Here is a 23536-nt window from a genome sequence, read left to right on the forward strand (position 1 = left end):
AAACACTCACGGAACTTCGTACGGTTGGAGTTTGCTTCTTTGTGTGTTTAATGGTCTTATATTCCGTTCCGTTTACGTCGCCGGAGCCGGTTAGCTTGGAGGTTGGACATCCGCTGACATCATCTGAGTTCTAGATGTCACTTGCGGCTGTTTCCGCCGGGCTTATCCTGCAGCTGCAGTTCAATCTAAGCAGCGGCAGCGGGAGCACAATCTAAAATAGCCACAATTTGTCAGCGCATAGGTCGCCGCAGACGTCGATTGCTTTTTCCTCCTGCTGCGTGGCCTTCTGGCGGCATAGATTCCACCATTCCGTTGCGGGCGTTGGCCAGTTTCATTGCTGATGCTGGTGAAAAGGATTCCTGGACCAGTTCCGTAGCACTAGCAACCATCCGTGGTTTTGATTTCTCCTTCGGGGAAACTTGGTTGCAAATTACCCAGCTGGAAAAATAAACATTCTTTATTATTCAACTGCGGTAGTAAAATTTTACTTTTGAGGCTTTCTTTCACTCACCATAGTTGTTTTTGTTGAGAAATCCTCGTATTTTCAGAGGAATCAGTCTTAGGATTTTTTTCTGCTTTGCGAAACAACAAATGACACATCAGTTGCACCGTCAAGAGAGTTTAGTAAAATCAACTTAAAATTGGGTTTGGTTAGATGTAAAATTAGGTCTTACAACACGCTCCAGTTATGTGCATTAAACTTGATGTAAAATCAAGTCAAGCATCGATGAAATTTAAACGAAACCTGATTTCATTTTCATTTTCATGTTTTGGTTGAAGATTTGCAGCTTTGCGTCAAATCAAACAGAATTTTACATCTGGTTTTCGATTACGTCCCTTAATTTTACATTAGATTTTGAATTACGTTGTCTGTAATAATCATAATTTTTTAGTGTGATGGCTTCACGGGCCGAACGTTGGAAAGGCCTGTCAAAAACCAAAGGGACTGAAAAAATCCATTGATACAGGAAGGTTTATCGAAGAACCGACAACGATAGAGCGTACACTGTATATTATACCATCCTCAACACGTTCATTGCACTGTTTCACCCCATCGCCCCCACAGATTTGATCAGCTCCAATTCCCCGTGGTGATCGACTCTCCTTGCTCGCGCTTCACCAACCCAACAGTCTCCCCAAACTTCGTGCACCGCTCGGGAGTGGCTCAGTCGCTCCGCCGATCACGTTCCACCAACAACAAACCTTCCTTAACCACGGTTGAATGCAACACCCGGTGACTTCTTGTTCCCGACCGCGACCCGACGACGAACCTCTCGGCGGCGTTCGTTCTCTCGCTCTCGAGTGTGTGTGTGCTCTCTTTAGGCTAAGAGTTGTCGCGATCGGGTTCGTCGCTGACTTTTTTTTTAGTTGTTGATATTTTAAACAACTCATTTAAATGTTCAGTAGTGAGACGGGCGTCAAGATGAAAGCAGCTGCCAAGTTCGGTCTCAGTTTCCTAGTGTTGCTCAGTGTTGTGCTCGGTGAGTGGTTGGCAAAGTGTGTTTTGCCGTGTAATTTTAGTGTATTCTAAGTCAAGGACTGTATTTGGACTGTTTCAAGATATCGTGCGAAAATTTGAAAGTTTTTTTTGTTCCGTTTTTTTTTTTTGCCATCGTGGCAAATCGAGTCAAAGGGAGTGGTTCGTCGACGTGTTCAGGAAATACTGCACAGCTCAATCTATTGGAACTGTACTAGCAGCGGAAAACATGCGAGAGAAAGGCGCATTGAGAGCTGCAATTTTCTGCCTCGTGGCTCCCAAGTGCACCCCTAGAGATGTGAACTTGAAACTTTGGCTGATGCTGAAGAGCTTTTGAAAGCTTCAAATGGACCAACCCCCGCTTCACCTAAGAGCCCTTCTAATGGTCGGACCGTGTTTGCATAGAGAGCTGTAATGTGAAAAGTACATTGTGATGTTGAAATTAATTAAGTGCCCTCGTGCATACAGATGCACTAACTTCGTGGAAGCTCTGGCGGTTCGTTCAGCAGAAATTGACCCCTCGAGGCGCACGTAAAATGAACTTTTTTCACCCCACAACCCAAAAAGTTCACCCATTCGATCAACCACGAAGGCGCACCATCATGCTGCCGTTGATGATGATATTCAGATGTGCCGCGGCACCACCGCCACGGTGGGGTTTAGATAATCGATTACCTCACCCACTTCGCATTGACACGGTTTTGGGGTGGATCGTGTTTCAAGCTCTATTTTTTCCAGCTCAATCCACCCTCGGCTCGCTATTTCGATGCGGCCTGCGGCGGCGGCGGCTGCTGGGTTCGGGAAAACATGAATGGAAAACCGGTTACTTTTTTTTTTGTGCGAACAATATTTGCATAAAAACGAACTGAAAAAGCTTTTTGGTGTGTGTGTGTGTGTTTTTTTTCCTCGCAGTCTTTTTTGTGCCTTAGATATAGGATGCCCTTTGTTCGGAATGGTTCCGATCGTTATTGCTGGGAGAGCGGGGGCAATTTTGATTATTTTTCCGACGAATCCGAGTTTGTGGCCCAGTTTCTATGTTTAATCATCAGTTTTTCACAAATGTTCTATTTGAAATAATTCCAGGATAATTGATATCTGAATTGTGATTGAAATTTGTTGAAAGCATAATTTGCTCAGCATTGCTTGACGATGTAACAGATGCTGATGCACAAAAGCGCCATTTACAACATTTTGTTATATTGCCCAGCAAACAGAATGAATGAATAAAACAAAACAATAAAATCAAACATTCAAATTTGAAGCTAATTTTAAGTAAGTATATTACAAATGCTTTATTTATACACTTATGGTTCTATCACAAATTTGCAAAATATCAAAGAATTCGTTTATTTTATTTGCATTAAAAATTTATAAATAAACTTTATGCAATGTATTTATTAAATCAATTTCAAATCAAACTGGCAATAATTATCAATTTTGTGATTTTTTGGCAAAATTATGAAGGGGGAAATATTGAGCTGCTGGATTTTTTTAAATTAATTATATTAATGTTATTCAATTAATTCCAAATTGCCAATATTTTTTCACCCTTCCGATTGTTAAAGGTAAATTTTAAAAGAGGATATAAAAACCTTTAACAAATTGCATCACTTTTTAAACTTTTAGTATTAATTCACAAAGTATTCAAACAAAATCTGATCATCTATCGGAGTATAAGACCAATTTTTAAACTTTTAGTTAGCAAATAAAATTTCAAGCTTTCCTCCCTCCCAAGGATCTTAAAAAAATATGAACGAATGCGATTGATTGTAAACTATAAGTCATTCATTGTTGAACGGTTATTTCTGCATTTTGAATCAAATACGACACAATATTTGGACCAAATTCCTCCCTCCGTTCGACTTTGGCCAGAGCCGAGGGACATAAACTTCAAAAAAATATTTGCAATGGCCTTACGTAATTTAAAAAAAAAAAGATTTTTTAATCTATTTAAAAAAATGAAATATTAAATCACAGATTTTAAATAGTAGCATAACTTTAGAGAAGTATAAAACATTTAGTGATAAATTTTTCTAGAAATTTAAAAAATCAAGCTTGAAATTTAAAATTTATCTGTTTTGACCCCCTCGTCTTTGGCATAAACCAGCTCAATATCATTAGGGTGAATTGAACATAATCTGTAAAACCCTCTTTTGTGCATTTTGTTTTGGTATAGTTGTGACGGAAAACCTCTGTATGTATATAGAATGTTTCTATATAGAAAGATAAAAACAATCTCTGTCTGAAGAATAAAAATCAATCAATTGCATAATTGACATCAACTTAACGCTATACTGATCGAGTACATGTGGGTCATTCCATCTGAAGCGGAACAGCATTTGAAAATTACCCTCTCCGATCCTGCTCAAATTTGACAGGGCTGTTGATACTATCTAAACATGCAAGAATCGCGAATTTCATCCAAATCGGACCACCCCCTCCATTTTTGTACCTCCCCAAAAAATCGACTTTTTGGCGATTTTTGACCAAACCTCCTAGTTTCAAACGACGATAACTCAGGAACCACAAATCTTAGAGGGTCGGTCTTAGACTCAATTTTGAAGGAAATTGGACGTAGAATCCATCCAAAATTTTGATTAATTTATTTTTTCTACCTGTGTTGCGCAATTGAAAACTTTAAACGGCCGTATCTCAAAACACCCCAACTTATTTTTTTTATTTGACCTCACCATCGTGTTCCCCGGCCAATTTTACATAAGAATCACTTATCGACAGAAATGAATATGTTTCGTTCCAGAGATATCGAACTTAAAAGGTTTTCAGTATAATAATTAAATTGTTTTTATTCTGCCGTTAGAAATTGTATATAAATTTATTTAAAACAGAGTTTTTTTAATAGAGAATATGTGTTAGTAGTCAAACTCCGACAAATTTTTCAAATTAAAAGAGGCTCTTTTTATAAAAGAGAAATATAAAATTAGATGGCAAAAAAAGTTTTGAAAAAGAAACTTTGCCGATCTTCCGTAGCCGTGAGGTTACGGATTTCGCCTTTTAAGCGGAAGGTGATGGGTTCCATTCCTGTCTGGCTCGGCAAAGTCAGATCCCTTCAAAGAGTAAATCTGCTCACTGGGAATACTGACCGATAGGTGATGGGTTACGACTAGCGGCGTGCTGGATTTCCAATCCAGAGGTCGGGAGTTTGATTCTCGTACCGGGATGATAAAGTTTAAAAAAATAAATCTCTTTTTTTTAATTGCCCTTAAGACATGACAGAATTACACCACGAATCATCTCTATTTCAGCAACAAGGTTTTTTTAGAAATTATCAAAACAATACCCAAAAAGAATAATTGCTCACATCATTGCCATAGAATTTCATGTCCACCAAAGATTAAAATTTGAAGCAATGTGCTTCTGTTTTATTTACTTCAAATTGTCCAAAACTACATACAGTTTTCACTTCATATTTTAAGCAAACGGATTAAAAAGGGTGTCCAAATCATAAAGACTATCATTATTACCTAAACCAATATTAAGTTAATTATTCTAAGAAGATCCATCCAAACATTTAAAAATTAAATGCCGTGCTTAAACAATCCATTTTAAAGTTCATCCTCGATATTTTTACTAAAAATAGATCACCAGCAAATTAAAAAAAAACCAAAATTGATGAATAATTTCATTCCTGACGCAACAAAGCCAAAATTCACCTCCCAACAGCGATAAACTTGGAAAGGTCGGAAGAAAACTCCGCTGCTCGTCTGTCTGTCTCCATCACGCTCCAGCAGCAAACTGGTTGACCTTTTCAATAATTCATATCGCGGCGGAGTGTGTGTGTGTGAGTGATTGAGTGTGCGACTCTAGAATCAGGTTTCGGATCTTCGATTAGCGGCCGCGAGACCGCGGAACAGAACTGGTCTAGGAGCATCGTTGATCGCGTCGCGATGGCTGCTGTGACGTCCATAGGTGGCCATTAGGGGCCATTTTAGGTGGGGCGGCCACCACGTTCCAGCCAGGAGCCCCACGAGTTGATTGACGACTGGTGATGATGCTGATGGCGGTGTGATCAGTTGCCTCAGTTTGCATTTTTGAGGTATGGTCAGGGTTCTTGATTTTTCGCAAAAATGTAACGTGGAACAAGCGAGCACAGCGGTGACGATGTGAATGTCACCCAAGTGATATTTTCCCGCTCGGTTGGTTCTGCTCCCCGTCATAATTTCCGTCACGAGTCTGTTACGTCCGTGAACTCTATGGCTAGAGGCGCGCTGCTGGCTAGGAAGCACTGCAAACCGGCCGAACGGGCTTTCCATAGGGGAAGGTGGCCATTCGAACGGCAAAAGCGAAAGTGAATGGCGGCGGCGGCGGCGGTGTCTGCACGAATCGTTGCGCTTTTTGCCTTGCATTGTACCTACCTAGGCTAGGATCTCTGAGCTTTGCCGCGTATCGTTGATCAGCTCGACCAGCGCAAAACCGGCGGAATGCGCTGATGTTGGTGCAGCTTGGCAAAACAGAAAAAATGCGACCATTCAGAGCGGGAGTTCGCGTGCCGGAAACAATTACCGGTTCTTTCATAGCAAACAGTTATAACCGCCCCGTGGAGTATGGCAGTAGCATATTTCAAGGATTTTTGTCTTTATCCTTTTTTGACGAGTAGTAGGTTATTTTCAAGGGCGGGTACCCGGCTGCGATGAACTATTTTAAGAGCACTCATAATTATTATGATCCGCGAAGCAAACCACCCTTTCAGGTTTAGATGTCAGAACAGTCTGCTTCCGCATAAAGAAAGAATACAAAAGAATATGTGAGTAAAAACCCGATTTAATCCCACCAGGGGTGAGATAGAGCCTTTCTTACTAAAAAATATAACTTCTCTCAATTCACAACATCGACTTGATACAAAAAATCTTATGATGAAAGCAAGGTATTATTAATTATGTGTTTTCTAAAAGAAATTGAAAACACAATTTTCACCTATCGAATATTTTTAATCGTACAAATTCTTAGCTTCCAATGCGCAAGTGACGACACACACCGCGGTTTTGGTTTTCTAGTTTTGGTACGAGCCCAAAAACCGAACAAAGCAGGCGCAAAGCAAAACCGAGTTAACCGCACAGTGAGAAGCTTGCCATTCAGCGTCTACGAAAGTGAGAGAGTCAGAGATAGATATTTTTACAACCGCACCACTACACACTCAATTGCCGTTCAAGAGCCAAACGACAGGCGACACCTAGTGTTGAGTAGCAGAACAGAGCGAAGAATGTCGATTGAAATTTCCGCCCTTTGAGGTTATGTATGCGAATTCTGTTTTGTTAAATTCCAGCGTTGAGAACAACTTTTGAGCAAAAATTCGAGCTGATACTTTGTTAACTTTTGATGCTCTATCATTTTAAACAATATTATTTTTTCAAAATTATTTTTTTTTCAATTTTTTTTTATTGCGTTAATTTATAGAGGGCAAAGAGTTAACAATCGTACTACTTGAATTTTTTCTCAAAACTTGTTCTATGAACTGTAAATTCAATTTTAAGTTTGCATTCCTATGTAACCGAACAGCGAAAATTTGAATCGTCATTCTTCGATGCTTTGCGCCATCTGTCGGAATTTTTGAGCTTTTGATCGCGAATCGCAATACCTTAGGTAGATAGCCATTGGCGTCGCGAGCATTGAAAACTTTGAAAACGATATAAAGCTTAGAAGCTTCGAAAGCTCCTATTGGAATCCAATGAACTCTGTTTAATAAAACGACACGACAAATGAAGCCTACTTAAAGGCGATTTTGGGAGCACACGGGAAACAAATTGATTGTACCCGGATGAATGTCCTATGTCAAAAAAGTTTTTGCATTAACATTGGACAGTTATGCAAAAACGGACAGAGCAAAAGAAACCGAAAAGCTACGATATCTTACATGTTGAAGGAAACATCGGTAGACAAGCTACTACGAACGAGTATAAGTCGAGCCGAAACATATGCGCCAGCATTCTCGCGCCAGTATTCGAAGCTCAACTTGACAACTTGTCGACTTGCCGACGAAGCGTCGAAGCGTCGAAGCGTCGAAAATCGATGCAGTGTGATTTTTTAGCGATTTTTCGGTTTAAAATTCATGCTGAATCGACATATTTACGAAGCTGGAAATGACGTCCTGGCTTAAAGTAAAACCTATACCTTTCTTTAGTAAGAAAGGCAAAAAGTAAATCGTTCTAAAAATTGATCGGGATTGCCGATCGATGTCAAATTTGTTTCAGATGCTCACTCATGGTCTGTACTATGAATGTAGCAAGAAATTTCGAATAAAATCAGAAATGAAAAATGTTGGCGAAGGTCACCAGGTGGGCTTTTACCTTTTTTTAGGGATTTTGTTTCTTATGATAGGTCAATCAAACGGCTCTAACTCCAGAACCATATTATGAATCTGGATGAAAATTTGGGAGGTTGTAGAGCTCGAAAATGCAATTTTGAGATAAATAAAGATATGAAAATGAAAAAATTGGACCTTATTTTCATTTGGAAACTGTGTATTTTCTGGAAAAGTCTGGCCGCATCCGAAAACAGATGGATAATTCGAAATTTGCGCGGCAACTCGCCCAGGTTCAGCACACTAGCTTTCATCTGCATTTAGGAGAATCGAAATCGGATTTATGGGAGCTGGGAACGGCGCGACACAAAATTTTGCAAAATTTTAACACATACGAACATCACTCGGCCTCCACGGAATTTATTTTCTCAAAATTCGAGGGTTCGAGATAGACGAGTTCTATCAAGGTGAATCGATAGAGCGTCGAAAATCGATGCAGTGTGATTTTTTAGCGATTTTTCGGTTTAAAATTCATGCTGAATCGACATATTTACGAAGCTGGAAATGACGTCCTGGCTTAAAGTAAAACCTATACCTTTCTTTAGTAAGAAAGGCAAAAAACGTGAATAACATATTTCTGACTTCCTGAAAAGCAGGGCTGTGGAGTCGGAGTCGGAATCGGAGCCGGAGTCGGTGGAGTCGGGTCTTTTTGGGGACCTGGAGTCGGAGTCGGAGTCGGAATCATCAAAACTCAAACAGCTGGAGTCGGAATCGGAGCCGGAGTCGGTGGAGTCGGGTCTTTTTGGGGACCTGGAGTCGGAGTCGGAGTCGGAATCATCAAAACTCAAACAGCTGGAGTCGGAGTCGGAGTCGGAGCCGGAAATTTGTGATAACCCGGAGTCGGAGTCGGAGTCGGAGTTATCTAAAATTCAACAATTATTTTTTTACCTGTTCAGAATTTGTTATAATGCAGGTTTCACAGAACTTCTTATATTTTTAAGTTTTTTATTCAGTAGATTTATTAGATGCCATTATGTTTTTTTGAGCATTTTTATTGTGGTTGGAATGCTCTTATTGTGTTATTTCACTTTGATCACTATATGATATCCTGTTAATCCTCTCTAACCCAAATTTGTAGTATCATAAAAAATTAAATTAATTAAAAAATAATAGACAGTATTAGTTTTGTACTCAGAAATATTCAATTGAGTCTTGACTGCATCCTTTTGCCTGAACCCTTTCAATTCAAATTTGACCAAAGGTGAAAATTCAAGAAGTATCGCGCGCCTCCTTATACATAGAAAATTTTAAAATTAAAATAAATCAAAAATCTCTGGGTTTAATATTTTCTAGGTCACGGATATTTAAAAAAAAAAGAAGCCCTTAAGCGTCCTTTCCACAAATATTTTTTTAAAGTAAATTTATTTGCGATAATATTCTTCTCCAGCTATGGCGTGATGTCCATGTACGTCTTAAATAAAAATCAATGGAGCTTTAACAATAGTTTCGTTTAAAATTGTTACCGTAATCTGGGGCGAATCGGGACTACAGTCTGAATAGGGACAGCCGGTTTTAGAGCACTTAAAGCTTTAAAATTTGGAAATGGAGGTACACATTTTGTTGGTCTGAGTCTGTTCTATCCGAACCAACCAGAAAAATCAAAATATTGTGCTCCAACATGGTTAAAACTGCTGTCCCAATTCGCCCCATGTGTCCCGACTGACCCCAGTTTACGGTATTTAAAAAACCAAGGTGACTTTGATTGTCACTGTGCTTCTTATAAATGTCAGCCTAAAAGTGAGCAAATCAATTTATATGAATATGATATTTAAATCGATCATTAAGTCTAGGTTACTTTTAATGATTCATTACAAAAAATGACACATAAATATTAAATTTTTTTAGCTTTTAATAAAATAAGTGTAAATTTGTGGTTATGTTAATGAGTCCAAATTTACTTTCAAAATTGTTCATCTAAAAATGCCTTCAAAACTGTAAATATTTTTTATACTGTCCAGACTCGATTATTATAAGCCTCGATTATCCTAAGTTCGATTTGTATGGGCTTCGGATAATCGAATCACGTTCTAAAAAAAAATATGTTCGTTCTTCCATTCGAGTTCTGCGACCCCATTTTAGTCAAATTTGAATAGTAAATTGCCTATTAAATATCAAAATGCATTTTTTTCAATATGTTATCACCGCCATTTTGGACGCCATCTTGAATTTAGAAATTCTAAATCACTTTAGCGTAGTTAAGTGTTCATACTTGAACCTGACAATTAAAATTAAGACCGAATAAGAATATCAGAAGTGAAATTTTTCCGAGGCCTTCGGATAATCGAGTCTGAACTGTATCTGGTTTAATAACGTATACAACTTGTAACCTACAATTTTGTTCCGTTTTGTGATTCGAACTTATTTTTTTGGAGAAAAACTTGATACTTAGAGAGTATTCAAATAATTCTATTTATCAATGTTTTCAAAATAATAATTAACGATTTTTTAAATATTAAAAAATATGTGGAGTCGGAGTCGGAGTCGGAACCAACAATTTGTTGAAAGCTGGAGTCGGAGTCGGAGTCAGAGTCGGCTAAAGTTTGTAGGCCGCAGTTGGAGTCGGAGTCGGAGTCGGTTGGAGCTGAAAGCCGAAGCCGGAGTCGGAGTCGGCTAAACTTAGAAAGCTGGAGTCGGAGTTGCTGAAAAGCAACTGGAAATATACAGGTTGAATGTTGAATTTAAAATCGGGCACTCTAATGTTTATGCTACCCGTCTGAAACAGTTAAGTATTCCAGTATTATTATACCCAAGCACAACTTGTTATCCAAATATTAACTTCCGCACTTGGCATTGTGCATAGTTTATGACACATTTCCGGTCGCCGGGATCGCAACCGGGTGACTACACTGCTGTGTAGTCTGTACACGGAATCCTTTTCATATCCACCCAAGCTCAGCGTTGTAATATTGTCAGCCACGGCATACTGAACATCATTGAGTTTATGCTGTTCGTATACAGTGCCAGCGCAGAAGAGTTTCTCCTCAAAAGTGCAATACCCCGCTGTAAGAGCATATGGAGGATGACGGCGGTGATGATGGCACTATTGTGTGCTTCGCGGATATCGGTAGGCAAACTGTAGCCAACCACACATGGGAACGCACACTCGGCGGGGAAAGAAAGCACCCACGTTTGACGTTCCGGTGAGAAATGGATCGCTCGGCAAAGCTCAATGGGAGGATCAATGAGCCCGTCAATGGGATTTGTTACGACGCGTGGTTGCAGAGGGAGCCCAAGTGAGCACTTTCTAGCGACTTCAAAAGACAAACTACTAACTTTAGAGAGGAAAAATATCCGGACGTCGTGCTGTCAAACTCAATAGAAAATAAAAGTGATGATTTAATTTAAATTTTTTAGACAATGCTCAGAATTTTTAAAAACGTCAACGACGTGTGTTACGATTCATGTAATTTTAAAATTGTTACTAATCATCATCAATCTACCCTCAGCTTCTACTGCCTTTTAATCTGTTAAAAACTAACGCTCAGTCACAAAAGTGTCGAGAATTACGGTACATCGCAACTTTGACACCACACTTCTGCCAGAGAATGCCAGCAAGTTTATGTTTATTTATGAAACACTGTCAAAAGACGCGACCATGTAACAGAGATGAGAGAGAAAGAGGCGAACGTCAACCATCAACCAAACCATATAGAAGAATGCTGGAATCAGTATAGTCGTCGCGGTAGTAGATAATCCGAATGTTTAGCAAATTTTACCATATGTATGTAACAACAGTCCCTTTGCCTGTCAAAGCCAACAACTCTTCCCCAACATTGAACCCTCTAAGATTCGTCCCAACACATGTCGTAGGTGGTATGCTCTAGTGTCCAAAGTACCACACAATTTAGTTTTCGATGAAGTTTCACAGATACTCTATGTCATACAAGTGATACTGATACGCAATTGCGACAAGCGACCACGACTCCAACGGTTCTCCCAGTAACTCAGCGCCAGCGGTTGGGCACGAATGCGTTTTGTTCGCGAGGGTAGATTTATGGGCTAGAACATAAAGTGGAGCACGATGAGTGATTTATGGACGCGTGTTTCCCTAAGTCATAAGCTCCAAACACTACAACAGACTATACTGACTGCTAGTCTCTGGGAAGTTCGTCGCGGCATGGTTTGCACATGGTGTCCCGGGAGCTCCTTGTGCTATCCCCAGAACTGACATCGTCAAAGGCTGAAGTCTTTCATGCTTCGATAGTGCGCGATTCTTACCCCCGGTTGAAGGTCCTGCTGTTGCGACTGACAGTTATGGAACCGCGTGCTCTTCTGACGTCAAGCGTTTGAAGTTGGCATTTAATGCCTCTTCATCCTTCCACAGGTTTATCACTAAGACGAACGAGACTATAACTGCGATTTCTTCCGCTAGAACTGTCTACTTTGGGCCGAAGTGTGACAAGTCGCGTGCATGGTTGTGCACGGGATGGTGTTCAACCGACCTGGAGCAGGAAAAGTGCGACCTGCCGTGACTGCTAAGTTGAAACCCCCAATGTAACATGTAAAAAAGCAATTTTGCGTCATAAAGTGGAGCTGAAGTCTTTCGAATGGTCTTTCGATAGTGCGCGATTCTTACCCCCGGTTGAAGCCAATTGCTGTATGCTGACAGTTATTCACGGTTACCAACCATCCGCAGTGAAACTTTGAGCGCGTTTAAGCTTTTAGATGTTGATCATCACGCCCAGTTTATCTGTCATCTGCTTCCGAGCAGAGTTTATCCGAATCGGCTCTGAGCCAGCTAAATATGACGGCACAGTACACGAACCGAGACTCGCAACAACCGGCCGCCGTCCGGGAACGGTGCACCGCCCATCAAAGCGGAATGTTCACGCCGAACCGAGCCAAGAGCCAGCGGGCGAGAACCGGACGGCGGACGCTTTCAGCGCGGTTGCGAGGAAACTGCGAGCGCGTCGATGTCTGATTACTTCGATCTGGGTTTACCGGACTTGGACTTTACTTTCACGCCGACGTTTAGTCCTGAGCAGTGTCAAGAACGAAATGTATTAGTCGGCGTGCCGCGATGTGCCAAAAACTCACCGACCGGTAAAGGCGTCGTAAGCCCTGTCGACGGGATTTGTTGTGAAGTTTCAACGATTACGACCTGGAGCAGGAAAAGTGAACGGACAAACTGATGACCGTTTCAATCATCGACTGCCAGCACCAGCAGCCTCAAGTTGCGTGAAGGTCTGAAACGACGTAAAACTTCCAATGGAGGTCCTGTGGACCTTTTGAGTCCCAAGTTCATTCCTACATGTTAAAAAAACAAAGTTTACCGCAATTTCTGTTCACTTCACATACCTAGTTCTTGGGATCGCCATACAACCGTCCGGCGGAAAACGCAGTCCGACTGCGCCGATGCTCGACTGGGCTGTGGTCAAAATGCTCATCTATCGAATGCCGCAAATCGCGGTATGAATCGTACTGCTGTAGTTCCCATCTGCTCCCATGAGCGATGGGCTAAGCATTCGATAGGAAAGGAAATATAAATCTTGAAACTCTGAACATGAACGAAAAATCAAAGTCGCTGGAGTCGGGGTTCGAGCCCCGTCCTTTGGATTGGTAAGCAAAAATGCTAACCACTAGGCCATCGCGACTTGGTGAGCTATGATTGGAATTAGGAATACAATTACTATCAACTATATACGCGCTGGGTCCTTGTCCATTTGACAAGGGTTCGGAAGTTCTAAATAACGTTTGAATCCGATTGGTCCAAACGTTCTTCAGGGCGGGGCTTGTCGATAAAGCTGAAGTACCTCGCGCTCGGCTAGCCAGCGTAGAAATGGGTCACCGAGGCTCGGCAGAGCTAACACCTTCCAAATGCCTATGCGAGTTATTTGCATGTATAGAATGTAGATCTAAAAATACATGGAAACAACTCAATTTGTAAGAAGCGACCGCGTGGTCCCGTTTGGTTGGTTGCACACACACACACACAAATTAGTTTTTTCCATACAAGTCTCCATTGAATTTTGCGGGCTGGTCATACAAAATGGGTACGTAAATATGTTATGAAAATCTGTATCTTAAGATGGGAGGATTTACTGATCGATTTGATGTCTTCGGCAAAGTTGTAGATTATAATTAGAACTATTCAGAAAAAAAATAGTTACACTCTTTTCTGTATTTCATTTTTTTCACTAAATGTTACATATTTTTTAAAAATGTTTGATATGTTTTATGGGACTTAAAAGACATCTTTTGAGCCATAGTGCATGATGATGCAAAATCTGATTCCAGAGATATGAATATTTGAACAAATGATTTTGAAAAATACCAAAAATTGCGGTAAAATTTTTCTCCAAGATTTTTTAAAAGCTAAATAAAATTTGCATTTCAAAGTAGGGGAAATTCTCGTATGTTTGGCAGGTTAAGTAATCTCTCCTAACTCCATCCAATTTGCTGATTTTCACTATTTGAACAACTAATTTTGCAAAACTTTTGATAGAAACTTGCTTGCTCAATTCTTATTGAGCTATTTAACACTCGAGTTCAGTTGATAACGCTTTTAATTAGCTTTAATTGAATGTCAATGTTCTGACCTGCCAACATTAGAGGCACGCTGGAATTAGATGCTGTTCCCCTACTTTTCCATTTTTTTCATAAAGTACACCGTTCACTCTTAGGCAGGGTTGCGAATGAGCGAGCGCTCACGGAAGGCTTGCTCGCTCCAACTGGAGCGTGAGTTTTTATCAGGTAGCTCGTGCTCGCTCACGCTCACCGGAGCGTTTTGCGCTCACGTGAGCTGGTGAGCCAAAGTAGGTAGTTGTTTTTTCCTGTTGAAGCATCTGCCTGTTTGAAACGAAATTTCTAGAACTATCTTAGCACAGGCAGCAAACACAATCAAGAAAGTGGTAGAACAAACAAAAGTAGGCAATGAAATGGATTTGATCAGCGAACCGAAATTTACGTCCTATTTAAATCTAGACATTTTTCGAACAAGGAACAAAAAACTAAATTCATAATGTAAACATTCATTGACGTGAAGAGATGCACTGTTTGTTCACAATTCAAATCCATATTGGACCATATTGTAATGTTGTTATGTACACAAATATTGACAATTTATGTATATTTTATTTATTTTTAAATAATCTTTTAAACAGTTACAATCATCCATGTTCAAAAAATCATATATAACTTGTAATTGAATATTTTCAGAGGTTTGGTTGCGAAAATGTTGAATAAAATCCACTTGTTGGAAGAAGAGCCAACCTTTTCGTGGTGAAAAATATTGACAATTTATTTGATTTGAGTCAAAAGGGTTATTTCAACCCTTAGGAATTTTGAGGCATATATTTAAAATAGAACTGTTTCAAAAATGTTACCCTATTTTCTAAAATGTTTGCTAAATAACGACTAACCTTATAGAAATGATTAGCCGTTTCTAATCACTGAATCACTGAAAGATTTAATAAACGGCATAACTTTTTTTAATGGTAGCTCATTCTGACCCGCAATCTGGAAATGTAGTCAAAACACTGATTAGGTACATAAAACAGTTTAATGTTATATTTTAATCAACCAAGCATTTAACCTTGAATCGAACTTACCAACGCATAAATCCTCTTGAATCAATTCATTGTATTGTAAGTTTTTCTAAGGTTTACAGGCCCTTTTATTTAGGCGTCTATACCCCTCCGCCCCTCTCTGCTACAATAAGGCCTTTAAATTCTACAATATTTATACATTCAACTGTATGTCTAAAAAATTATTTGACCCTTGCGAATCCAACCTTTTATGTAAAAACATGATTGATGAAAATAAGCTATTCCAATTCATATATCATAAAATTTGTTCACAAAGTCATATTTCCACAGCCCTACTGCACCTTACGCAAAAATTCCATCTAGAATTGAAAAAAAAAACTTTCTCATAAACGTTAAATGATTAGCGACACGTCCAAAATGAGCGCTCCGTGAGCGAAATATGAGCGTGAGCGCGAGCGTGGAGCAAACGCGAGCTGAAAAAATCGGAGCAAACGTGAGCGCGGGCAAACGTGAGCTAGCTCGCGCAGCGCTCCTCCTCACGAATGAGCGAAAAGTGAGCGCTCACGAGCGCGTGAGCGCGTGAGGAACGCAACACTGCTCTTAGGTTATAATTTTCCGAATTTTCAACATTTTTGAATATAATTGAAGAACTGGACAATTTCCTACAAATAGTTTCTGAGTTATAGCTTCAAAAAGAATTTGTATCTATTAAAATAAGTATTTTTCTGGCCCCTGTCAAGTGTCACCTAATAAGCCTGTAATTTGAAACTGACGATATCCCGAAATCAATTGGTTCGATTTTCAATGATAAAAAATTAAAATTTTGTAAAATTTTCATGAAAAATATTATTAACACTTGTAGCCCCAACGGGGTCAAAAAAGTTGGAAATGCATTTTCACCGGCTCATACAACCCTTGGAAAAAAAAAGTTGGAAATGCCTTTTTTATTATAACTTTAGTTAGGCGCATCAGTTTTGAATATTGTTAGAGGTGATTCTTGACATTCTTCCGGATCGAGTGCAACAAGAATCATCCAAATCGGTTGAGTTTTCGCCGAGATACAGCCGGATGAAGTTGCATTTCCAACTTTTTTGACCCCCTTGGTGCTTCGCGTAAGTTTTGACCCCGTTGGTGCTACAAGTGTTAACATTCTCTACACAAATTAACGGAGAAAAAACTTAGAAAAACTTGCCAAAAATGGTCAAAATCATCACTATTACAAAAAACTTTTTTGGTCTTGTCGCGGAATTCTAGGTGACAAGAACAATGCTTTCTTGAAAATGAAAAAAAAAATTTAAAAAAATCTCACACCCTCTGCTCAATTTAGTGAGATAAGTCACTTTTTCAAACAAAATTTGGAAAATCGTTTAAATAGAATATTATTTTTTATAAATCCTATCTCGAAATCCTGTTACCAAATGAAAGTTTTTTCTTTTTTGAGATATATTATGTCAAATTTTCTAAGGATCCCGATAACAATGTTTTCTGACATAGGCTCTTTGGTCCCGAGACCTTTAAAACAACATTTTAAGTTTTCATTTAACCTTTTCAAATGCTAGGTTTTTTTTCGGCCTTGAAATTATTTTTTATTGAAAAATCAACTAATCATCTTTCATTTGTATCTAAGAGTCGGTTAAAATGGCTCGGAGTTATGATTTTTTTTGAAAAATGTGTTTTTTTTTTAAGATTCACGAAAATAGCCAATTTTGGGCCACCCTAACACAAACAAAAAATACGGGTCTAATTATTTCAGCCAAGGAACACCCACTCCAATTTTTCAAGCCCGATTGAACATCATTATTTTGCTGTTTTCGTGAGGAGTTTCTGTATTAATACATTTAAATTATTATTTTTTGTGTGCTCTTCAACTTTGTAGAACATTGGTACACTCTAAAAAGTTACCATGTAAAGATACAAAAAAACGAAATTTTAAAATGAAAATTGTTCTCCTAAAAAAAAATATCTCGCTGGGTATCGCAGATTTGAAAAGCGCATTCAATTTGTCATACAATAACATGTCTCTTAATTTGTGATAGTTGAGTGACGAGAAATGGCTGCAATTTTGAAACCATTTTTTTTTTTTTTTGTAAAATGCGTTTGTTTTCGGAATGTTACAGTAGTTGTTCGGTAGCTGGGCTGAGAACGTAGCCCAGTCACCGAATGTTGCTCGTTAACTGGGCTGAACAAAAAATAACGAGGGGACCACCGATGCATAATATTTTCCAGATGAAATATAAAAATAAAAGTTACTCAAATTTATTAACAATGCTTACTTTTCATATTTCTTTAATTGTAAAATTAAACAATTTTTTTTTTATTTATTGAATATGATTTTTGTATCCATTAACCCCTCGGTCATTTCGGTTTGTTTTGGTTTTTTTGACGATTGTCTGCTTTTTAACTGGGCGACGGCCCAATTATCGAGCGCCCAGTTAAAAAGCAGCCCAGTTAAACAACGCCCAGTTACCGAACAACTTCTGTATTCAAATCGGACGTCCAATTTTACACAAAAGTCCCTTTGATAAGAAAAAAATTCTGTCTCATTAAATATCGTTCCAACGATAAAATTATCGGCGATAACTTTATCATTTAGCAACTTGCTATCCAGCTTTAAAGTTGTACTAACGAAATGTTCCACTTTCAGAAACTCCCCAGCCCACGCCCAACTGCCCCCGGCTGAACGGCTACTTCGGCAGCCAGACGGGCGCGTGCGACAAGTTCTACTACTGCGTCGACGGCAAGTTCAACATGATCACCTGCCCCGCCGGGTTGGTGTTCAACCCGAAGACCGGCATCTGCACATGGCCGGACGAGGCCGGCAAGTCGGGCTGCACCTCCGAGGACGTGTTCTCCTTTTCGTGCCCCAAGGTGAACGAATCGATTGCGGTGACGCACCCACGGTACGCCGACCCGGACGACTGCCAGTTCTTCTACGTGTGCATCAACGGCGATATTCCGCGGCGTAACGGGTGCAAGCTGGGCCAGGTGTTCGACGACAGTGGCAAGCACTGCGAGTGGGCCCGCAAGGTGCCGGAATGGTGAGTTTCTTTTTTCGGGTCGTTGGCACATGATTCTAATGGAGTATTTTTCGTTTTAGTGCCGACTGGTACAAGGACCGCCTGACTGATAAACAGCTGGAAGAGCTGGAGAACCCACCAACGACCAAGGCTCCTGCGCCGAAGGGACCAACCAAAGTGTCGCGCCGACGTCCGTCCAAGCGGCCTAAACAACCGGTTGAAGACGAAGAGTAAGGGAGTAGCTGTGTAAAGATGTGTTTTGTGTAAAAAGTATTTCATTATCTTTCAGTCGAATGTCCTGAAACACAATACTCAGCCAAAATTTCGATTCAATTTCTAGCACTGTAATTTATTGTTTTCTATGACTTCTTGTAGAAGATATATGTTTAACAAACATCCATAATAAATTATGTCCTAAAACCAAACTGCTCCTGTTCAATTAATTGTCTCTCAGCATGACCAGACTCATAGATCCTGCAGCGGCAACCCAGTTCTGTACCAACTCTGCTTCCCATTCAGCTTCCAGTTCGGCATGTCATTGCACTCTAATTCAATTTTCGGTGCTAAAAGTTAAGCTCTCAACCCAGAATCAACTTTTCCTTCCCAATCCCTAGACCCAGTTGGGTGCATTTCGAGAGACTATTCATTTCTTGCAGAGTGCAGCAAACTCTTTCTCTCTATCGAGATGCAAACTAATGGGCTCCTGCTGTTGGCTGCCAACACTGCTTTGCGACTACAACAGTGTGGCCCACATCACCGAGCGAGATGAGATTATATTTGCTCCAATTTTATTTATGTTCCGACACAAAAGCTGTGCAGACAAATAGGATTCCGAGGAGCTCCTCGACTAACACTCATACTGGTAGAATACGGAAGATGAAATAAATTCTTCGACATGGAAGAACTGGGAAACGTGTTTGTCCGGAAATCCAAGAATCGCTGCACCCCGTAGAGTGCGTGTACTGTTTTTGACAATTTTTCTGATTTTTTCATGCAAAACTGCACTACACGAGAGCTGACTGCTCGTCACTACGGTAGTTTTGCAGAGGAAACAAATCTGCTCGGACATTAAACATGGAACAATTCACTTATATCCGTTTTATTATGCAATTCAGTGACAGTAAATCATACCAATGGAATTATTGAAAAGAATAAAAAGCTTTCAGGTTGAATATCTGTACAAATATTGAATCAACCTATCGTCCAAATCATTTTTTTTGCGCCAAACTTTGTTCAAAAGTGCCTGAAAATGCAGCTCTGACCTCATAAAAGTCATAACCTTATGCTAAACCGCAATCATTGCCGCCTTCCTTTCTGCGAAAATAAGCAGCTTTATTGTGGAACTTGTTACACTTTTCACAGTGCATGTTAAAAGTTGAAAAGAAGAATCCACACTATAAAATCAAAGAATAATAATTGATAACTTATTTCCAATTATATTTTGTTAATTAAGGGTAACGCAACCACTGTTTCAGGTTTAAAGGTAATCGTAATTTTACTTATTAAGATTTCTATCCAATACTATGCTAAAAAAATCAAAAATATCTTAAAACTGAAGTTCAAGAATATCGTAAAACGGGGTGACTTTGATAGGTTTTAGATTTTGCAGCAGTACCTATGAAGAGTAAAAAAGAAATACATATGGAATGCTATGGAATCCCACTGACCATGATAGAGAAGTTTTTAAAGTACTTCAAAAAGAAGTTTTTATAAAATTTTAAAAGTTTTAATAGTTAGTTAAGTATATTTCAGAAATTGATGACAAATATTATTGCTTTAATATTCTCAAATTGTCGTAATTTTCTCAATGAACATGATTTTGAATCGGAAAACGGAATATATTTTCGTATTCTTTGGACAACTTTTCTGTGGAAGAAGGTTTAATACAAAATAAAATGAATTTGTGAATAATAAATATTATGTATTTTTGAAATATAATTTAAAAAAACATCTTCAAATTTATAGGCATTTTCAGTAGAACAAATTTCATATAAAATAAGAAAACTTTTGATTCGTGCTTCGAATTCAGTTTAATGCAATATTAATCGATAATTGTAAAAACAAAACTAGTTTTATCGAATTTCAGGCAAAATTGTGACTTTCAAAACATATACACTTAGTTAACTAAATATAAACTTGATTTTTTTTCTTAAAAACTGTATAAGCAACCTTAGCGATGGTTAATTTGACGTAAAATAGTAGTTTATGCAACAAGTTGCAAAAAGAAGGTTTTTTCAGCACGTGTTGTACATTTATCCAACGAGGTTCACCGAGTTGGATAAATACGACAAGTGCTGAAAAAATCAAGGTTTGCAACACACCCATTGAGTGAAATTATAAGTCGAATGTTCATGTATTTTGTCAATAAATCGTTTTAATCAAAAAATTTTGAAAAGTATTACTTTTCAAAACTAGTGCTGAAAAGTTCAACTTTTCAGCATCCATTTCAGTGCTGAAAAGTAGAACTTTTCAGCATTTGTTTTGAAATGTGTTTCTATTCGATTCTGTTTTTTTTAGTAGATAAAAGTAGGCTGTTTCGTCACGCGAGAATGACAGGAAAAGTAGGAAGTTTCAAGACGGAATTGCAAAAATGAAATTTTAACACCTTAAATCTGATTTTAACAAGAGTCACCCCGGAATTCAAAATAAGAATTTTCAACGCAACATTTTTTAAATAGTGAAAAATAATTCAAATATAAATTGAAATATTATCAATGTCACCCCGGTTTACGTTACATTACTTTTATGATCTTCATCAAATATTGATACAATTTTCATGTTTCGACAAAACTATTATCACCCGGAGAGACCGGCCAGGGCAAATCTAAGAAAATCTTGGTTAATTTAACTAAAAGTATGGGTTAATTTTTTACACAGCTTTTTTTCAACAATCGATTGTTGATTTTGTTAACCCGAAATTGCTGACCACCAGTAGGTAAAAGTAACTAAAAAATAGTTAGAATTGCCATTTTTGTTGGTTAAATGACCGAAAAAAATTCTAGCAGTCGACTGCTAGAATATTTTTTCAGAAAATTAACAATTTTTTTGTTTTCAGCTGAAATATTGTGGAATATTCTGTAAAAAACAGGCTGAATCATATTTTTCAACTATTTTTTGACATTTTTTTTGTTGTATCAACTGAAATATTTTTGCATGCAGCAAATTATTAGTGGTTTATAATAAAACATTTCTTAATTATACATAATTTACGTTAGTGTCTATATATATTTTCTTCAATTATTTAACGATACAGGCTGGGCCGAATTTTTAGCTATATTTTTAACAAATGTCTTACTTGAATACAGAAAAATATTCGTACATGTAGTCGATAATTAGCTGTTGTTAGCAATATTTTTATTGAGTTTGCAGTAAATTTTATAATAATGCCTCACAAATCAATTAGTTGTACTTGTACTTATTTGTATTTTTTTATTATTATTATAAAAAATGTAAAGTTTGATTAATGTTTTAAAAAATATAATAAAAAGCATTTTACAAATTTTGTTAAACATATTTAAAAAAAATGTTAAATTTCTCGTGAATTTCTTAAAGATAGAAAACCGATCAAAGTTTTCACCAAGTTTTAAGCTTATATTTTTATTATGTTGTATACAATTAAGTGTTGTATTCACTTACCATCACTGTGAAATCATCCGATAAGTCGTCATCATCTACAACGGTCTCATGTTTAGTTATTTTTCTTGTGGTTGGACATAGAATTTACACCAAAGCGAACCTTTTGCTGCAAATAGACATATGAAATTTATTATTAATTTAATAAAAACAATAATTTCGGCTCTAAACTGATAAAAGGGACGTAAATAAATGTAATTATTAACAAGAAATATCAATAATGCTACTTACCAAGCTTGCATTAATTTAACATCTATTTTTGGCAACACACTTTCATTGCATTTCATTCAATTTGTTCAACGTACTCCGATTCCTGAAAACAATATTTTGAGTTTTACTTACCAGTTTATTGAGCAGTCTTTTTCAAAAGCATTTTTAAAATATTAATATTTTCTTTTGTATACCTAAAATAAATTTTATTTTTTAGACATTTCCCATCATCGAATTTTTGATATTATGTGTACGCATTTCCATGTGTTTTATGGTTGATGATTCTGAAAAAATAATGGTTCATTAAAATTGTATCCATCGTAAGCACGAAGGTTTTTGATGATTCAGTTTTCTAATTAAAATCACAATAAATAAAATGTTGTGTAAAATTAAACCCATACTTACTTAGATTAACCAACATTTTGTTAAATTTGCCCGTGCAAGTATTGTCGTGCAAGAGTTGGTCCGCCTCTTCCTTCCACTGCCCCTCTCTTTCCATCCAAACATTATCATAAAGTCCCCTCGCATAAGAGGTCCCCATTGCGAATGTCCTCGCCTTGCACTTCATAGTTTATCACCTGCAAAGAAATCATCAACAAACCTACTCACCAATTCCACCTCCCCAGTTGCAACACTTTGATTTGCCACTTCAACAATAGCCAAATAATGTAATTTTCACCTTTCACATCCTCTCTTTTCACAATTAACAACACAAACTCAACAAATCGACCGCTCTCGTTCGAATTCTGACTTCAAATGACAGACGTAAACAAACCCAAGTTCATCTTTTAAATATTCAACCAATTGTTAATTCTATTCAACCAACAAAATTCTTGATTTTTCTAAAACCAAAGCTAACAGTCGAGCACGTTCATTCGAGTTCGGGAAATCTGTTAGCTTTTTGCCTCTAGCATTTTCAACAAACGGGTTATCAAATTAATACTGAATTTTGGTTAATTTAACTGAAAATTGGCAGTAACTAGTACGTTTTTGTAAAAATTTACGAAAGTAAAATCAACAATTTTAATTGTTAAAATTTCTGGGCACAGTCTCTCCGTGCATTACAAGCATTTCACTCAGATGGACATTGTGTAAAAGAGAATAATTTCGTAGAATTTTGGAAAAAGCCGTCTTTTATTTAAAAATAGGATTATTCTGGCCAGCAACAGACTTTATTCCAAATTTTACCACGAAAATTTAAAATACATAATTATTTAAGTAATTTATTAGATTTGAGAAGGGCTTAAATTATGTAAATAATATGGAGTATTGAGATTTTTGGATAATTTTAAAAGCAAAATTTTAAACTGATGACACGATATATTTTCTATCAAAGTTTTTGTGAAAATAGCATAAGAAATACAAAAACCACTCATTAAAACTATTTATTGAGAGG

The 23536-nt window shown here is 37.9% G+C and overlaps 1 protein-coding gene across 1 annotated transcript; it reads left to right on the forward strand.

Moving 5' to 3' along the window:
- The first annotated feature begins 1381 nt into the window (after positions 1-1381).
- Positions 1382-18722, forward strand: LOC6038081. Its single transcript, XM_038250898.1, has 4 exons — positions 1382-1481; positions 12479-12708; positions 17912-18318; positions 18378-18722. Exons 1-4 carry the CDS (start codon positions 1397-1399, stop codon positions 18529-18531), a joined length of 876 nt encoding a protein of 291 aa, XP_038106826.1. The 5' UTR covers positions 1382-1396; the 3' UTR covers positions 18532-18722.
- The last annotated feature ends 4814 nt before the right edge of the window (positions 18723-23536 follow it).

The sequence above is a fragment of the Culex quinquefasciatus genome, chromosome 2, assembly GCF_015732765.1.
Source record: "Culex quinquefasciatus strain JHB chromosome 2, VPISU_Cqui_1.0_pri_paternal, whole genome shotgun sequence".
Lineage (NCBI taxonomy): Eukaryota > Metazoa > Arthropoda > Insecta > Diptera > Culicidae > Culex > Culex quinquefasciatus.